The following is an 18,595-nucleotide window of genomic DNA, read 5'->3' on the forward strand; positions in this document are numbered from 1 at the left end:
TTGGGGCGGCGGGAAACAAAGGGGCAGGGTCGGGGGTGGGTCTCGGGGGGGGGGGGGACGGCCTGCTCGTTGGACTGGGCACCTTCTTAATGCTTAAATTTCTGACCGTTCTTCGTAATTGATGTGGATGGTGATTTAGGGTAATACGTCACTGTAGTTAGAACAAAAAGGAAGGAGACAGTAAAGATTTATTTGAAACAGAACGAACTGCAATGCGGGTGACGAGTAGAAACAAATTGTCACTCGTGTGAGAAAAATCACATTTTGAATCAAAGTCGTGTAGTCCTTTATTCTCTAGAATTGCTGTTCTCTGGAATGCTTTCTTGGTTTCTGCAGTTTGGATGCTAAATCTACGAGTATCCAGGTAGTCGTTAAAGAAGGTGGTCTGAAGTTCATCCAGGTCCAAGATAACGGCTGTGGTATCAGAGTGAGTAAACAAAGCTGACAGCAGTATGCTGATGTTTCATACTACCTTCCAAAATTCATTTTAATTTATAAATGCTTCTGATCTTGAAAAAACTTGGAAATGGAAAGTGACTGTTACTTGTCCCTTTCACATAGAAGGAAGATCTGGACATCGTATGTGAGAGATTTACTACGAGTAAACTGCAAAAATTTGAAGACTTGGCTAGTATTTCTACATACGGTTTTAGAGGCGAGGTAAGCTCTTCATCAAGGTTTTGGAACTGTTCGTTGTTTGTTATGCTGTTGTAGTGGGGTTTACATTCTATCTCATTCCCAATACTCTTTACAGAAGGTTCTGTTTTCTGAGACAGTCTGCTGTGTGGATATAGTTCAAGGTACATTTCTATGTCTTTCAAGATTAGATGGATGCCTAGGGAGACGTATATATTCTTTTTGCTTTCTGGAGTAAGAATTTTTTTTTTTAAAGTAAAACAAGGCCTGTCTTCTCAAATGTTGCTTCAGGAACCTACAGGTAAAAGACAATGAGAGACTTGAGTGGAAGGTGAATCTTTGATGTCAGACAGTTGTCTAAATACAATACTTAAAACTAAATGTTTGAAATGTACATTTGTCTTCCTTTGCTTTTGCTATTAGTCAAATTTAGTATCTCTGACCCCTCAGATAGACTAGTTCTCTAGATTCCCATAGGCTGTATCTAAACTTGTCTGACAGAACAGTCCAGGATGAGTTCTGCTTTCCCCTCCAGACAGACAAGATATATAAGTATGTTGCATGTGCTCAGGTACATAGATCCTTACACACTCCAGAGATTAGACTCTGCTTGAGTCCTCTCCTCACACACTTTCAACGTAATCAGCTCCACAGCCAGTGGAGTCTGGTCCCGAGGCTGGTTTCGGCAGGCTGTGTAGACATGTCCATTGAGTTTTTCAGGAAAACTATTGTAACCTAACTTTGTAATATTACCTACAGTCAGGAGAAGAACTTGGGTGGGGATGAGGAAGTAATGGCTAAAACCTTCCAGCTGTCTTTTGTTAACACGAAAGGAAGAGAAGAGTACAACTGCAATAACTTCGCAAACTTCTTTTAGCTATGTTACATGGTTAGCTGCTTGCGTTGTCAGAGGTAACGAAATGTTAGAAAAGCCAAAAGAGGCCCTGGATAAAAGTCAGTGTTATAGGTACTAAAATCTGTTAAAGCTTTACTGACCTGCAATTTTCTTGTGAAGGTTTTTGATTAATTACTTGTAAGTGGTATATCAAAATGTAGTGATGCTCTTTAAAGTGTGGACGCTCCTTCAGCAATCAGCGGTCTCCAGAGCAAGGTTTACAAAGATGCTTTCTCCTTCTCTAGGCATTGGCTAGCATCAGTCATGTTGCCCATGTTACAGTAACAACTAAAACGGCTGACGCAAAGTGTGCGTACAGGTATGCTACCTATTATCCAAGTGGCTTCTGCTGCATGTAATAAGGAACAGATATATTTAATTCTCTTTTCAGTGCTCTTATGAAGGAGGAGGGTGGGGTAAGGAATTAAGTGTTTCTAGGGTAGTTACAAAAACGACCCAGAATGTGAGAAAGCATAGTTTGAGTGATTTTTATCCCAGATTGTAAAGGTAAGCTTTAGCTAAACAATATATTTTAAAAGTGTGTGTGTGTTGGGGGGAAATCTCAAGGGGAATTCTACTTCAGCAGCCAATGTAGGGTAAACTTCTGTCTTTTTCTCCATTTCAGGATAAAGTGATGTATATACACAGTCAGCATGTCTTCCAAATTTCATAAGTCTCTGAGCACAGGAACTTACAGCTTAGTTTGCTTTTGTGTGGTGCCTAATCCTATCAAAAAAAGGTTTTGAATATTCTTCTGAAGACTTACTCTAAATATGAGCAAGCCTATCCATTAATTTCTCAACTACCTTTAAGAAAAAGAAGGGGGGGGAAAAAAAAAAAGAGAAGCTTTGCATCTTGTTTTTTCAAAAGACTGTGTGACTATGGTCTTTCTTGCATTAAGTATGTAGGGTACGTGAGAGGGCAAAAAAAAGTATGCCCTTTGAAATTATGCATCTGTTAGCTTGCTGAAGGACCTAAATGGGTCAGAAATCTCTTATGCTCAAAATCCTGTTACAGCCAAAAAGGAAACAGATCTTATATGTAAAGTCAAGGATTTCTTATTAGCATAACTGAAGTGTAAAGTCTAGTGGAAGAACTATTAGTAGTCCTGGTCTAGCTATTAAAGAAAGATAAAATACAATAATCCTGCCTTTACAGGAAAAGTCTCAGTAATACAATTTCAAAACACATATCCCGTTACCTGCCCCTCTTTCTCAGCTGTTATTCCCACTCTCCTGCTGCCCCTCTGGGTTCTGAGGTCAATGACAGCAGTTTTCCTCTAGCAGAAAGGGGTGGGGGGGCGTTGCAGCCAACTGTCAGTGTCCCAAGTGCTTTGCTGGGAGGAGTGTGACAATGATGGGATTTCTTTTGTCTTCCCCCTTTTGTCGTCATCTGTCCGTGTCTGCTCCCCTGTAAATCTAGATGTCTGACAACTTTTTGTTTTTATTTTCTGCCTAGAGCTACTTACAGTGATGGAAAAATTAAAGCCCCTCCGAAACCCTGTGCTGGAAACCAGGGAACTCAGATCACGGTAGGTTTTTGTGCCTTTTCTCTCTTGTCTCTTTTCTGTTCCCTGGTCGTTACGCTTGCACCGCTTACTGGTATGTGTTACATTGTAAAGTTCATGACAGTATCACCTTGTAGAATGTTTTCCAAACGATGTTGTTGCGTGGTTTTGTTGGGTTTTTTGTTTTGTCATCTTCCCCAAAGACAGCAAGGTGAGTTTTAGAAGATCCTCTTTTTTTCTTCTGAGGATAGCATGGTCATACACTATTAAAAATATTTCATAATCCTTCTGGACTGCTGAAAGCCTCAATGGACAGTTAGGGCTACAAGAAGCTCAGAATACAGAGGAATGGTCTGCATTGTATGAGCCAGAGTGGGAAGATGAGGGCTGGCACAGGAAACTGCAGAACCGCTGTTTGTCTTTCGGTCGTATCTTTCTTATATCTACCAAGCTTTGAATGCGGGTTGGGATTAGGATTGGCATTAGGATTGTGAAGAATAAGGCGCTCAGAATGGGAAGGGGTGTGCATGTTGCACAGTGTAGGGTGGAAAGCGGAAGCCTGGCCTGGGGGTCTGCAGGGGTGTGTTTGTCTTGCAGTGGGAACATACACCCAGCAAGCTTCACGTGTCAATGTTTAGGATAACGTATCTTAAAAAAGAAGCTGAACTTTAAATTTCTGCCTTTCTCACTATAGCAGAAAAATAATTTGCCTATTGTTTAAATAAATAGTGAAAATGAACAATTTAAGCTGCTGTTTTAATGACATTAACAGCTTTGATTGCAGTGACTGTTTCAACATCTATTTGCATTTCATTAAAACACGGTGTGATCAGGACTCCATTGTCACCTGCAGTGGAAAGCATACAACTTTCACTGAAAAGTGAGTTGTAGAGGAATTGTTATTGGTAACAATACTGATGTACCAAAATACTCGAAAACATGCATTTCTCTAGAGTTGCATTTTGTTAGGTGAACCTAAGCAGGTAAGGAATAAAATCCTTCACAAACTAAAATGTTTTCAGAAAAATTTGTAGTACCTATTAAGAGGATGGATTTAGATTAATTATACAGCGAGAGAAGATTTTTAAAATTATTTTTAATTGTGATCTTTTTCTCTGTAGGTTGAAGATCTTTTTTACAATGTAAATACAAGGAGGAAAGCTTTAAAAAATCCAAATGAAGAATATGCAAAAATACTAGAAGTTGTTAGCAGGTAAACTGAAATAGGAGGCTCCAATTTTTTCTACTGCCATTGGGAGTACTGGGGTTTTTCAGAGGGACTGGCATATGTGTGTGTGGTGTCATTTTTGTTGTTGGTTTTGAGGTTTTTTGACTACTTGTTAGTATACCATGTCAGATAACAGTCCAGTTTGATACAAAAAATCCAGAGGAGAAACAGTGTATTTAGTCTATGACTATTATTAGTAAGAATTCCAGCAAACAAATGGTGATAGACTTGAATGAATGAACTCTCAATGAACTTGGGCTGAATAGAATCAGAGTAGAAACTGTGCAAGAGCATTGAGATTTGGCTGAATATGAAAAAGCTGAATGGTGATTTCACATCCTCAAAAAAAAAAAAAAAATCACTTTAGCTACCAGATGTTCCCTTCCTGGGTCCCTTTGTTGCAACTGTCATGGTTTAACCTCAGTCGGCAACTAAGCACCACACAGCTGCTCGCTCACTCCCCCCACACCCCCGGTGGGATGGGAGAGAGAATTGGAAGAGCACAAGTGAGAAAAACTCGTGGGTTGAGATAAAAACAGTTTAATAATCGAAATAAAATGATAATAATAATATGATAATAATAATAATACACAAAGCAAGTGATGCACAGTACAATTGCCCCCCCCCCGCCGACCGATGCCCAGCCAGTCCCCGAGCAGCGGCCCCCCCGGCCAGCTTTCCCCAGTTTCTGTACTGAGCATGACGTCACACGGTATGGAATGTTTCTTTGGCCAGTTTGGCTGTGCCCCCTCCCAGCTTCTTGTGCACCTCCAGCCTTCTCAGTTGGTAGAACATGGAAAACTAAGAAGTCCTTGGCTAGTGTAAGCATTAGCTGGCAACAACTAAAACATCGGTGCGTTATCAACTTTGTTCTCATCCTAAATCCAAAACACAGCATTGTACCGGCTACTAGGAAGGAAATTAACTCTATCCCTGCCGAAACCAGGACAGCAACTTTTGCCACGTGCAGAGGCTTTGCAAGTAGGATCTACACAATTTAACCAAAATAACTGCTTTACACTTTCAGTAAACACAAAAGCTGGCAAAGAGTAGCAAGACTGTATGCTAAGCATTAGCCTGCTTCCCAAATGAGCTACTGAAGTGTCTTTACTGGCCAGGCAGACTTCAGCCAGGAGGTGAAGGGTCAGGTCCCACTGCTCCATGGAACAGGTTGATCTGAAGTCTTGCCGAGTTACAGGCTTCCAACTCATTGGGGTCTTTTTCCATTAGGATTTTGCATCTTTTAATTTTGTTTTTTTTCTTCCTCTTGCATTTTTGAGTTACTAAGTGTCCCAGTCACAACAGTCTAACCTCTGTCTGCGTTTTTACGTTTTTCATCTTGCCAGGTTCTACTGTGTGTCCTTTCTCACAACTTAGCAAATTCCCTAGAAGTTTGAGCCAAGGTTCCGCAGCTGTAGCGTATCAGAAGTTGGCCCTGGGGTCACAGACAGCTGAACCATCTGGGTAGGGGAAGCTAGAAGGGCAAGCCAGCCATTTTTCAGATCCTTCTCCGTCGTAGCTGAGACTTGATTCTGTTATACTGAGGAGGTTTTGCTGTTGTTCTAGTTAAACCTGTGCAATGAAACTGAACTAACCAGGTCTATAGAAGTTGATCAATTTTTTTATGAGAAATAAGCTAAGCTGATCCTTGAATTTCATATGGTTACAGGTGAGTTAGAAATAGAAAACATTTATTTTTGTAGCTGTTTAGTCTACAAAAGCTCCATTTGGCCCAAATCACATTACTGCGTAACAGGAAATGAAATTGTCCCCGTTCCTAGCTGCTTTTCAGCATTCTGGGAAAGTAACCTTTTCTTTCACATACCGCAGTCTTATGTTTACCTGTTTTTCAGGTATGCCATCCATAACTCAGGCATCAGCTTTTCGGTTAAAAAGGTATGTAAATAAAGTCTTTATAACTTCACCGTGTGTCTGTATATATATGTGTGTGTGTATATATAATGTGTATATCTGAAAAAGCCAGAAAACTTGCACTGCATCTTTTGCAATGGGAATAGTGTATAGAGCCTTCCCTTGTACTGAAATGTTGAAGTCTACGTTGATGCAGTGTGGATAGAAAACACATTAGATAAAAGTAAACAAGACAAAAATATATTTGTCAGGAGTCTGGAGTTTTCTGTGCGGTCAACGTGTTATTTTGTTTTAGCTTTATGAGCTGTTTCAGCTTCTTTTGAGACTCTGGTTACTAATTACTGTGTGAAAGAGGATGGGGTAGAGTACCTTCGTTCTGTGGCATTCTTGGTAATTATTTACTGAACTGCTTATGTTCCTCACTTTCGAAGATGGAGTTACTGGCCTGAATGGGTCCGATGTGATCTAGCAAGTCGTGTAATCCTGTGCCATTTACCATCTGTTGTTTTTTCTGAACACAAATAAGTAAATAATAATGCAAAACATTATAATGATGTTATGTCCCATGCCTTTGCATTAGAAATGTTATTGTTAAGTTTAATGTATTTCTAAAACTTCAGCCAGAACTGTGAATTGATTGATAGTCATTTCTGCTCTCTTTAGCAAGGTGATACCGTGTCAGATGTTAGAACCTTATCAAACGCCTCAACAGTGGACAACATTAGGTCCATCTTTGGAAATGCTGTTAGCAGGTATGTTGATGTCAAGCTTCCATCTGACATGAAGTTTTCTAGTAAATCTCCCTCCCCTTTCTCTTTTAAAGAGCATGGGCTGTGCCAACTTCTCCTGCTTCCTTCAAGGTGAATTACAGAGAAGCGGGAGTGTTGCCATAATAGAGCTCTCCCTTGTCTTGCAGAATGTGTGACTCTTTTTTTAGTGTATCAAAGGAAAGAGGGAAGCTGCAAAGCTATTCCTTTAACGCACTAAAAGAGAACCATCTGCTTGCAACTTTCTGCGTGCTCATTTAAAAAAGAGCAAAGTGTACCTGTGTTCTCTACAAGTTCCCAGCCTCTTCGTATGCCATGAAAATCTTACCACTTCTTACCCCAGTCTGCTGTCTGATAAATTTTGAAGTCTCCTTGAATTCGTTTTTCTGAAATATTGTGGTTTAATATTTTGACAAAAGCTACATTAGCTGAGGCTGAGTAAACCAGGCAGAAAAGTTTGAAAACAAATAAAACCAATCATCTTTTGAAAATGTATCTGCCACTTTAGGAAAAATTCTCTCTTTGTAAGACATTCAGCTGTGAAGAATTCATTGAATGGACTTGTGGAATGGATTTGTCCAGTGAATACTTGGGTGTCAATTCGATTCAGTTACTAAATTCACACTTCACGTGTAAGGAATGTAACTTTTAATAGACATAAACACTTTTATGAAACACAGCAAAATAGAGAGGCTGTTCAGTGATAAGGTTTGCAGTGTTGTTTGTATTTCTTTATTATGCGTTTCTTTGGTCTGCTACTAATGCTTATTTGATACAGTTTTTCCTTTGTACAGTTCTGAATAAATTGTCCATTTCAACTTAAATGTTTTGATCAGATGTTTTGAAGTGAAAATTTTATTTTACCCAATTTAAGATGGTGTTTAGTCTAGCTTGTTATTTCGACTTAAAAAATGAACACAAATAAAAATGGCACTCAGTATATGTTGAGGTTGAATTGGAAACAAGTAGCCCATAAGCCTTCTCTATGTTAACTTTAGAAGTTGGCATAATGCCTTGCTAGAGAGGTGTGCTCACCAACTACCAAAGTGGATTTCCTTGACTAATGAATCATGACAATTATGAAAACTGTTATGAAAATTGTTAACGTTAGGATCTGTATGCATGAGCAAGAAAAAAATGTTTACATTTTTATGACTTCTTAGCAGCCCATCAATAAATATTAGACTGGCAAAAGTGGACAGAGTAGTTCAAGAAAAAGAATGTTCTTCCCTGGCTGCTGACAATTTTGAAGTGTCCTTGTCTGTCTCTGTCAATGACTTAAACAGTGAAATGTATATTAGAAGTATCAATAGATGGTTATAGTATTATGGATACTGTCGTATCTTAAGGTATTAAAAAGATACTGTGGATAGTTTTACAGACTCCAATCTACTGTATTACTATTTTACATTTACTTAGGAGAAAAAACGCAGTTCAGGTTAAATGATTTTTGTGACTCAGCAATGAATGTTTGAACTCTCAAATAATTATAATGTTTCATTAACTGTGATATAAATAGAAGATAGAACAATATATTGCTACTTGTGAGTACTGTTTGAAATTTGCCTCAACAGAAAAATTCATTTTTTGTGTGTGTTTCTGTCAAACTGTCAATAGGGAACTGATAGAAGTGGGTTGTGAAGATGCAAATCTGGCCTTTAAAATGAAAGGCTACATCACGAATGCAAACTACTCTGTGAAGAAATGTATATTTTTACTCTTCATAAACCGTAAGTTTTTTTTTTTAAAAAAAGCAGCATGTTGTACAGTCATACGTTGCTTACATAATAATCAGAAGAACAAAACTTTCTGAAGAACTGAAAAATGCATGAACATTCTTAAAAACATTGAAGAAGAAGTATTACAGTTAACTATAGATCTTAAGGTGTTTTTCCATTTGTAATGTGCATCATGCTTTGCACTCTAAATAGTGGAAAGCAGCTAAGGCTGGGCCTAAAGAAGCTTAAGCTTGCGGAGTATCAAGGTTATGATTGCGTCCTGCTGACTTACATGGAGTGGTCCCTCCATTCTGTAGCAACACTGGCGTGGGATGCAGCAAACCTTGACTGTATGAAATAATGAAAAGGTCTTCTGGTTATTTCAGTATTTGTGGAAAAAAATACTTCTAAATATAAAACATACTAAGAAGATATTGCCTATTCCTGGTTTTATATGAAGAATAAATAGGCCTCGGGGAAAAACAGGTATAACGGATGCTCTTCGAAGATAGGAAGCGTGAAGATGTTGGTCTGAAGGAGTAGCTGGGCACAGTGCAGCGTATTTCAGTGGGGCTCTCTGAAAATAGCATTTTGTTCTGTGTTTCAGATCGATTGGTAGAGTCAGCCGCTTTGCGGAAAGCCATAGAAACTGTGTATGCTGCTTATTTGCCAAAAAGTACGCATCCGTTCCTATACTTAAGGTAAAGTAATAGGAAGAAGTAGCCTTTTAATACTGTCCTGTAGGATATAGCTAGGGTAGGTAGGTTTAGAAGGACATTTGCGTTTCTGGTAGTAGTGTTAAGCATTGCACTGAGGTACTCAGTTGCCAGACAGGAGATAATTCTCTGTGCATCTTTACTGTTATAAAAATTAATCACATTAAAGAAGTCTTAAGAAGATGGGCCTTATTTTCAGAAGTAGTGAGTGTCTGTAATTTCAGTTGAAGTCCCTTGACATTATGGATGTTCTTCACTGAGGAAAATGAGTTAGACTAGGAATACAGCAGAGCATTTAAGACCAGTCAGATAATTTATTCCAAACTCGTTAATGGTTTTCCTTGCTGGGATTTATATTTGTATCGTTATTTTTAACAGTTACTGTTCTTCTCGGTATGCTAGTGCAACAAAAAGAAGTGAATTGAGTACTGCTTACAGGAAATGAATACTTTTTTTTTTAAAGTCAAGTAATAGCTACAATTGAACAGAAACTGTCCTTTAAAAACTGGAGATATGACACAAAATGGAAGGCCTGGCTTTGTAATTGCTAAGCAATTGAATCTTGCCATTCACCAGTGAAACTTACTGATATCCAGTGCTTTCTAACAATAAAGTTCTTGCATTGTGGCGTTTAATTGAATTCCTGCTTGGGATTATTGCTAAATGACAGGGCATCAGGAGCATTAACTCGCGAGATACTGCAAGTAAAAGGTATTTCTAAAAACTCTTTTGTAGTAGGACAATGGAGAGATTGGTTTAAGCCTACCTATGTAAGCTGATTTTGCTGAGTTTGGAATAGAGTTCTTCAGAGTAATTATTTTTTAATTCACTGCAGTCAGATTTGTTCGGTATAACTTTAGCAGGTTTCAGGACTATTTTGGCTTCTCTGCGTGGAGTAATGGCCCCAAGTCTGACAGATTTTGTACTGAACCAATTTGTGCCCTCTCTGCCATCCATGGGAAATTCTAGGTTAACTTCTTTTAAAATGTTTTCCAGCCTGGAAATAACCCCCCAGAACGTAGATGTGAATGTGCACCCTACAAAACATGAGGTCCATTTCCTTCATGAAGATAGTATTCTAGAGCGTGTGCAACAACATGTAGAGAGCAAGTTATTGGGCTCCAATTCTTCACGGATGTACTTCACTCAGGTGAGAATATGTGTTTGAAGTGACCGCAGCTCTGCACTGTTTTAACTATTGTGGATACATTTACTCTGTTCAATAGAACAATCTATGCAGTGATTGATAGTCAGCAATGTTATACTGGTAGCTTGAGATCTTTGCTCTGTGTTGCAGGGATGAAATTGCTTTAATGCGCCAATGTTAACAATGTGGCAGTGAACTTGGTGGAGAAGTGGCGCGTGGAAACACTTTAAATACTTTTCTGTCAAGTATCTGTTCAGTCTTTCTGATTTTACTAGTATATGAGTCTTAACATGTGGTAAATTGTTTTTATTCTGACCTGGTTTATGTGAAAGACGTGTGACTGAGGAAATTGTTTGTTCTATGTATTTGACAACACCTTAGTTTTAACCTAACCGGAAAAAAAATCAGGAAGATGATTTCCTAGTATCTCTTTATATAAAGCATAGTCTAAAACTACAGCTATAGTCTTTTTTTAAAAAACAATTTTCCTTGTGTTTATTTACATTAAAGATTTTCCCTTTGAGATAAGGGAATGCTAACTAATGATTTCATTAACTGCCAAGATGATGACATTTACGCTCTGTGTCTAGTAAGTGCAAAGTTGGCAGCCTGTTTAAGCAGTTGACACTGCATTTGTGGGGCTTGAAAACTACTTGCCTCTGAGCAGTAAGATGCTGTGAGAAATGTGGCTGATCTTTGTGGTTTTTTTTCTTCTTGTTGAATCTCTTCTCTTTACTTCCCCATATCTGAACAAAGACATTGCTTCCAGGGGCCGACTGTTCTTCCAGTGAGGTTGTAAAAGCATCAGCAAACTCTTCTGCGGTTACCAAAGGAACCAGTGATAAAGTTTATGCGCATCAGATGGTGCGCACTGATTCCCGAGAGCAGAAATTGGATGCTTTTCTTCAGCCGGTGAACAACCCCCTAAGTACAGGCCCCGCTGAAGCGACGACAGAGGTTGTTAACGCAGGACCTCCGGAGGGTGTAGTCGGGCCCCAGGATGCTGAAATGGCAGATGTCAGTGATCTAGTTGAAATGGCTGATGCTCAGGAGGACACAGTGATGCCTGGGGGGCTGAGTGAGAGTGGACGCTTGTCTTCTGACACAGTGCCTCCTCGGTAAGTCTCATCTTTCCTGAGGTCATGCAAGGCTACCTATTTATTTCATGGCATGGCCCTGAAACTGAAGATTTTTCTGATCTCTTTGGACTTCTGCTTTTTCAGAAGGAAAAAATTTCCTAGACTAACTTCCCATGGCATTTTATTGAGAAGTTAAACTTCATCTGTGAACTGTAAATTACATAACTTTTGATAAATTTTGTAACCGGCATGGGATTTCCATGCATACCGAAAGACAGGAAGCAGTATAAATAATGACATTAACTTTAGTTTAGGGAGATCATACTGGTCTGTCTCTCTTTTGGAGGCCCTCCTTTTGTGGGGGGATAGAAACTACATCGCTGAATTTTGCAGACATTACCCTAGTAAAGATAAAAGTGCTGTAATCTTTTATAGCTCCTGCAGGAGCTCTTATGAGAGGCCAAAGTCTTCCGAGGGAATCTGGTTTCACAGACCACCACCCCCATATTATTACCGAAAAATGATCATGAAAAAAATCATTAGAAATACCAAAATTTTTTGACATGTCCTTTAGAACCCAATTCTCTTGGTGCTTAAACAACAACAAGATATCTGATGTGATTGGTATTAGAGAGTCGTAAATTCTCTTAAGAAGTACCTTTTCCTAACAAATTATGCCTCAGAGGTAAAATAAAGCAGTCTGTCTTTCTGGGAAGCTTTGGGAAACATTCTGCATTTCCTGTGTTAACGTACAGCATGTGAATTGAGCATCCCATCTGTTGGTGTGTTTTGCCTAAGTGATAGGAGAATTGAACATAATTCCTTTTGTTTCGATATCGCAGAAAGCGACCACGGGAAGACACGGACATAGAAATGGAGAAAGATGACACCAGAAAGGACATGACTGCTGCCTGCACCCCTAGAAGAAGAATTATCAACTTGACCAGTGTATTGACTCTCCAGGAGGAAATTAGTAACCTGGCACATGCAAGTAAGCAAGCCTTTTGCTTCTCAAGTTTATTGTTATTCCGCCAAATAAGTATGATTGTTTGAACTGCCGAGGAAAAAGATATTTGGCCCAGTCAGCTCGCTGTGCTGCTAAGCGAGCTTTTAACAAAAACGCTTGTTAAGCGCCAAGGGCCAAACTTCGGACAGGCAGCTGCCACACTGAGCCGCACTGGAGGACTGTTTTAAAAACTTTTGTGTACCTTGTTAGTTGATAGACGTTTTTATGCATTCTAAATATTTTGCAAACCTTACTTGCGTCATAACTAATAACACTCTAAAACCACAGCTTGAAAAGCTAAGTTATTTTGTAATTTTCAAACAAAAATGGCAGCTACGATATGGTGGTTACAAAAAAATTTTGCTTAGTCACTGATTGTGAAGCAGACTGGGACAAGCTTAATAATCATCATTTTTATTTGCTGCTTTCGCTTTTCATTTTCATTTGTATCTGTCCCACTTATATGAAATGATGAGACTGCTTGAAATAGTATTCTCTCTTCTGGTAAGAGTTGTTTCAGAAAAAGGTAAAAGGCTTGCAGTTCTTCCTAGAGTTGTTTCCCTTTTAGCTCTGTCAGTTGCCTTCAGAGTCATACTGAGTCGCATAACCCATGTTATTCAGCTAGTCTAAATGTTGGGAATCTTGTGTTCTGGGGGTTTTCTTGAATTTATTTTGATTTTTCTGGTAGTAAGAACTGGGGACGCTTCACAGCTAAAATGGCTAGACTAACAGACATCTGTAATAAATAACTTTTTTTTATAAATTACTAAAAATCTTGATCTTTAGAAAGCATGTACTTACACTTTACTTGTGCTCCAGAAAAAGTTTTGCATTAGGCTGGTAAATCTGAGCCGGTAATTCCATATCCAACTGTCACTGTTTAAATACCGAAATCAAAGAGCTGTCCCTGAGCCATAAAATGTCCAAAAAGGTCTCAAAATACATGGTAGAACTTGTGCAGCTGCTTGAGGTTGTGTCTTGTCTTCACATGCGTGAGAAATCCTACAATAGAGGAGACCTCTGCAAGAAAGAAATACTCTTCTCACCATATTGTATTCCTTTGGAAAAGGTAACAGTGGAGCTGGGGTAGCGTAGTGCTATGTACAAGCTGTGACTGCAGTGCCAAGCTCCTGTAAGGAAGCTGCTCCCAAGGACTGCAACTAGTGATGTTTTTTGTGGAATGCCTAAAATGAACTCTCATTATGGAATCTGACTTCTCATACTTTTTTTTAATATAGATACATGAGAAGGCCGGAAACTTATTTTGGGAGAGAAAAATAAATAAATTATGGACCTATTCTATCACACTTTCAGGATTTAGTCTGACAATACTAGATTTTGTTGCAAAGTTGTTTTATATCTGCAGTTTTCCTTGAAGTACATCTGCGCTCCCTTACTAATCTCCTGCGGCTGGAAACAAATTTTGAAAGGCTATTCAAATCAAACACAGAGATTTATTTTTTTTATTTGCATTTGTAGTTTAACTGTTATATAACTACTCTCACTTATGTTTTAATGTATATGTGTATGCACACAAATGATTAATATTTCAAAACACAGATAACTGGTAGTACAGGCCTATAAGAAGAAGCAGGGATGTAGTAGTGACTGAACGGTAATCCGAGACTTTAACACTAAAAAGACACAAACCACTCAACTAAATAAATTAGGGCGGGGTTGCAAATACGAAATTATATCCTTTTGTTTCTTCCCCACCCCCTCAATTGTTTCAGATCTTCAGGAGATGCTATGTGACCACTCATTTGTTGGCTGTGTCAGTCCTCAGTGGGCTCTGGCCCAGTATCAGACAAAACTGTATCTTCTCAATACAACAAAACTCAGGTAAAGAAGCTGTTAGACTTTGTTGGCAGTTGAAATAAGTACCAATTGCCAAGCTAATTAGAAGAAGGAAGGAAATGACAGGAAAAACAACATCGTTTTCTTGTTGCCTATCTGAAAAGTCATGAGGCTAAAGATTAAGCAATCGGTTCAGAACAGTGGAAGCAAGTCTGGCATGCTTGGGAAAAGTTGCAGGGAATCAGTGTAATTAAAATGCCAGCTACTGTATTGTGTGCTCACAGACTGGGGGAAGGGAAAGACATTTTATTTGCTTCATGATCGTCTACAGCACACTGTATAAAGGTGAGCAAGCAGAGGCTTCAGAAAAGTCATGCAAAACGTTGTATCAGGTTGGGTTAAGAGAAGCTGCAGGACATGATCATAAGTTTGTGGTTTTGCATATGCAGCCTTACAGGGCCGGCTACATAGATTTCGTAACAAATAAGAGAATATACTTAAGATAGACATGTCTATCAATTTCTAAGCTCCTGTGCATTTCTTGCAGCGCAGCAAAGGAGTAGAGAGGTTGAAATATAAGGTATCTGGGAATAAATTGCTAGTGGCTGCGTGCTTGAATATGTAGCATTTCTGCACCAATGTGGCTGATGATGTGGCTGAAACCAAGAAACAGATTTAATTGTAACATCTAGATAGTGTGTGTGAATCTTAAACTGTTTAGTTAAAAATCTTTGTTAATACGAATGGATAGGTACATCTGATGTTTCCAAGACGACCCTTACTTACCCCTCTTAATTATGGTAACTTGGAGATACGTGATCCTGTCCATATAACTAATTTTTGTACTTCAATTTAGCGAAGAACTCTTCTACCAGATACTTATTTATGACTTTGCAAACTTTGGAGTCTTAAGGTTGTCTGTAAGTATAATTTTACATTATATCCTATATAAAAAGATTTTTTAAAAGTTTATTTATGATAAGCTTGTTCTTTCAGACAGATGTATAGTTTTACAGGTTGGTTTTTGTCCGCTACAAGAGCGATGTTTCATTTCTTTTACAGTCAGAATAGAATGTAGAAAACTCTGTTAGTAATTTTGTAGCTACTACTATAAGTTGTCATCCTGGCTGCTTGTTATTAGCGTCACTCACCAAGTTTTTGCTGTTGCTCGTTACATTGGGACAAATAATTAATTTGAATACACAATCTATCAGAAATACGGTGTTGATTGCTAGCGTTCATCCTGTAAATGTCACAGCACTTTGCAGGATTGTGGACTGCACAGCATTAATGCTTTTTAGACTGGTTACGATAAGCAGAACTGTTTGCTCTGCAGGCCAGGAACGGTATATTACAACTAGTTTGTATGTGGAGGAAGAAGCTGTAGATTTCCAATAGAGCATGTTGATCATTAACAACAGTTTTGCCTTCTCCATTTTTAGGAGCCAGCTCCCTTATATGAGCTTTCAATGCTCGCTTTAGAGGACCCTGAAAGTGGCTGGACAGAAGAAGATGGCCCAAAAGAAGGGCTGGCCGAGTACATTGTGGAGTTTCTGAAAAAGAAGACTGAAATGTTGAAAGATTATTTTTCTCTTGAGATTGATGAGGTGACTGCTACTATTACTTCTGACAGTAAATGAATGGTAGACTTGGCAGTGTTAGGTTTATGGTTGGACCCGATGATCTTAAAGGTCTTTTCCAACTTAAAACTATTCTACGATTCTACATTTTGGTAACAGATAACCGCAGTAGTTTGCTTGCAGTACTTACTATCGCTAAGAACTAGCTCCAGTAAGATTTAGGTGGCTTACCCCTTTGATTAAAAATGCTCAGGACTTACGCTGCTTTTAGAAGGGCGCTACACAAAGAAGATTATATTTAATTAGTTACCAAATAAAATAATTTAGTCATTGCTTCCATAACTAGAACGCAGATCTCTTATCCAACAAGGTGTGCAGCTTAACCAGCTCTCTAGCCAGGCAGGGCTACAGCATCACCACTGCTCTCAATGTATCTTTTTTTTGTGTGACCTAATGCATCCCTTACTCTATACAAAACTGAACAGCTTCATCAAGGGTCATCTAACCCAGACACTTCACTCAGATATTCTCCTGGGAAGTGGGATCTGTGTAGTCAGTGGCTAGAGTGAAGACGACCTGAATTCAGGTCTTCCTGAGCTGGGTGGCTTAAATCCAGGCCTTGTGAAGTTAACCACCACCACTAACCCTCTTCCTGCAATGTCTGCCTGGCATCAGGCTTTAAAAACTTGTAACTTCAGATACCCCTAAGGCTCACGAAGTTTGGTAAGAATCAGTCTTACAGTATGTAACAGTTTTGGTACATTTACTGCAAGAAAGAACACTTTTTTTTTTACTGAAGCAGCAGTGTTGTCTTGCAGGAAGGAAACCTTATTGGGTTACCGCTTCTGATAGACAACTATGTTCCGCCGCTGGAAGGACTGCCTATGTTTATCCTTCGTTTGGCCACAGAGGTATAATCGCTTAATGATTTTATTCATTCACAAATGACTTTTTCTACTTAAGAAAGAATGAAGTGAATCAAATTAATTCATCAGGAGCTGCAAAGGAAGGGCTGGAGTTAGTTAAATGTACTGTTACATGCACCAGCCACTTTTGCTGTGGTTACTGATTAGTTCTGCTTTGCCTCTGCATTCATAACTACTGATGGAATGAGAACATATTTTTATTTGAAAGCCTGCATTTCTAGCCTGTTGTTGTTGTTCTTCTATACCTTTACCTTATCGGCACAAAAATGGCCAAGACGTTATGATGACTTTTCCATATTAAGAATCTCTGTCAAGTCTCTGACTGCTACCCAGATTCTATTAAATGACTTCTTTTTCTTGTAACAGGTAAACTGGGATGAAGAAAAGGAGTGTTTTGAAAGCCTAAGTAGAGAATTAGCTATGTTCTACTCCATTAGAAAGCAATATATAATAGATGAAGCCAACCTGACAAACTCTCAGGTACAAGAATATGTAACTAGTCTCATGAACAAACAAGCAACACCACACAGGAAACAACTTCTTTTTCAACTATAGACTTCTAGTCCCAACTCTACTTTCAGTGAAGTGAATCAAGTAGCAGCGGGGCAAGATTCTGAAAGAACGACTTAAATGTTCTGAAGCATTACATGTATTAAGAGAACCTTTTAACTTTGGGTATTGCAGTGTACTTAATATTACAACAGTCCTTGGCTTGGCCTCTGAGTTTGGGGTGTATTTTTTTTAACCTGCTGAGCTATGATAAATTTCTATAGAAGAATAAGGATGCATATAAATTAAAAATATGGTCTGCTTGTGTCTAAGTATCTGCTTAATTATTCAGTTAAGTTAGCCCATTCTGCAAGTGACTTTCCAGAGCTTAAAATTAACTTGACTGTATAGAATGAACAACTTCTCTAATACTAGCAGAATTTTACAATCAATCACTGTAGTCTTACATAACAAAATTTCTTAAGGAGTGCTCTCCTCTAGTAAAAGAGAATTTCAGTTTAATTTTTTGTCCTTTTTTTTTTTTCTCTCCTGTATTTCAGAATGAAGATTCTGACTCTGGTTCAACAACATGGAAATGGACTGTGGAACATGTACTTTACAAAGCTTTTAGGACTCATCTTTTACCTCCTAAACACTTCACAGAAGATGGCAACATTTTGCAGCTTGCTAACCTGCCTGACCTGTATAAAGTTTTTGAGAGATGTTGAGCAAGTAGTTATTATAGACTGGTGCTTATCTAAAAAACATTCACGCTACATTCTGTTTTACTTAGTAGAGGATAAAGCTAGAATCTTGATGGAGGAAAGAAAAGGAGGGGATTTAATATCATACTAACATGATAGCAAATGGTCTATTTTCCTTCTGTTGATCAAAGAATAAAAAGAATTGTTTTGGCTATGTCTAAACCCAACTGAAGTTTCTAAAATAAAATCTCCACTTATGCTTTGAGTTTCACTATTAAGCAATATGCTAATAGAGTACAACTTCTGTTGATGAAAATTAATTGGGTTAAGTAATTGTGAAAGGAGATAGAGCTTAACTTAATTGAAATGTGAGTGCTTTAACGTAGCTTGCTTCTTGAAAGCAATATAGGTTATCTACCTCCTTTTGTTTTAAGAATGACTGTTGTGTGACAGTACCTGCAATGTGAAAGCACATGCGAAGCACTTAAAATCATCTGTTACTGCAGGAGCTGGTCTTGTAATATTTCA

General features: G+C 38.5%; 1 protein-coding gene across 1 annotated transcript in view; it reads left to right on the plus strand.

The window, feature by feature from the left end:
- Positions 1-18,332, plus strand: part of MLH1 (mutL homolog 1) — a 21,121-nt gene extending 2,789 nt beyond the window's left edge. Inside the window, exons 2-19 of the mRNA XM_009329998.1 lie at positions 337-427; positions 562-660; positions 1,777-1,850; positions 2,990-3,062; positions 4,160-4,251; positions 6,120-6,162; positions 6,802-6,890; positions 8,523-8,635; positions 9,231-9,324; positions 10,336-10,489; positions 11,243-11,604; positions 12,408-12,556; positions 14,305-14,413; positions 15,225-15,288; positions 15,811-15,975; positions 16,767-16,859; positions 17,241-17,354; positions 17,924-18,332. Coding sequence (XP_009328273.1) covers positions 337-427; positions 562-660; positions 1,777-1,850; positions 2,990-3,062; positions 4,160-4,251; positions 6,120-6,162; positions 6,802-6,890; positions 8,523-8,635; positions 9,231-9,324; positions 10,336-10,489; positions 11,243-11,604; positions 12,408-12,556; positions 14,305-14,413; positions 15,225-15,288; positions 15,811-15,975; positions 16,767-16,859; positions 17,241-17,354; positions 17,924-18,091 — 2,146 coding nt within the window. The 3' untranslated portion in view covers positions 18,092-18,332. The remainder of the gene's footprint in view (positions 1-336; positions 428-561; positions 661-1,776; positions 1,851-2,989; positions 3,063-4,159; positions 4,252-6,119; positions 6,163-6,801; positions 6,891-8,522; positions 8,636-9,230; positions 9,325-10,335; positions 10,490-11,242; positions 11,605-12,407; positions 12,557-14,304; positions 14,414-15,224; positions 15,289-15,810; positions 15,976-16,766; positions 16,860-17,240; positions 17,355-17,923) is intronic.
- The last annotated feature ends 263 nt before the right edge of the window (positions 18,333-18,595 follow it).

Source organism: Pygoscelis adeliae, unplaced genomic scaffold, assembly GCF_000699105.1.
Source record: "Pygoscelis adeliae isolate BGI_AS28 unplaced genomic scaffold, ASM69910v1 Scaffold368, whole genome shotgun sequence".
In the NCBI taxonomy this organism is placed as follows: Eukaryota; Metazoa; Chordata; class Aves; order Sphenisciformes; family Spheniscidae; genus Pygoscelis; species Pygoscelis adeliae.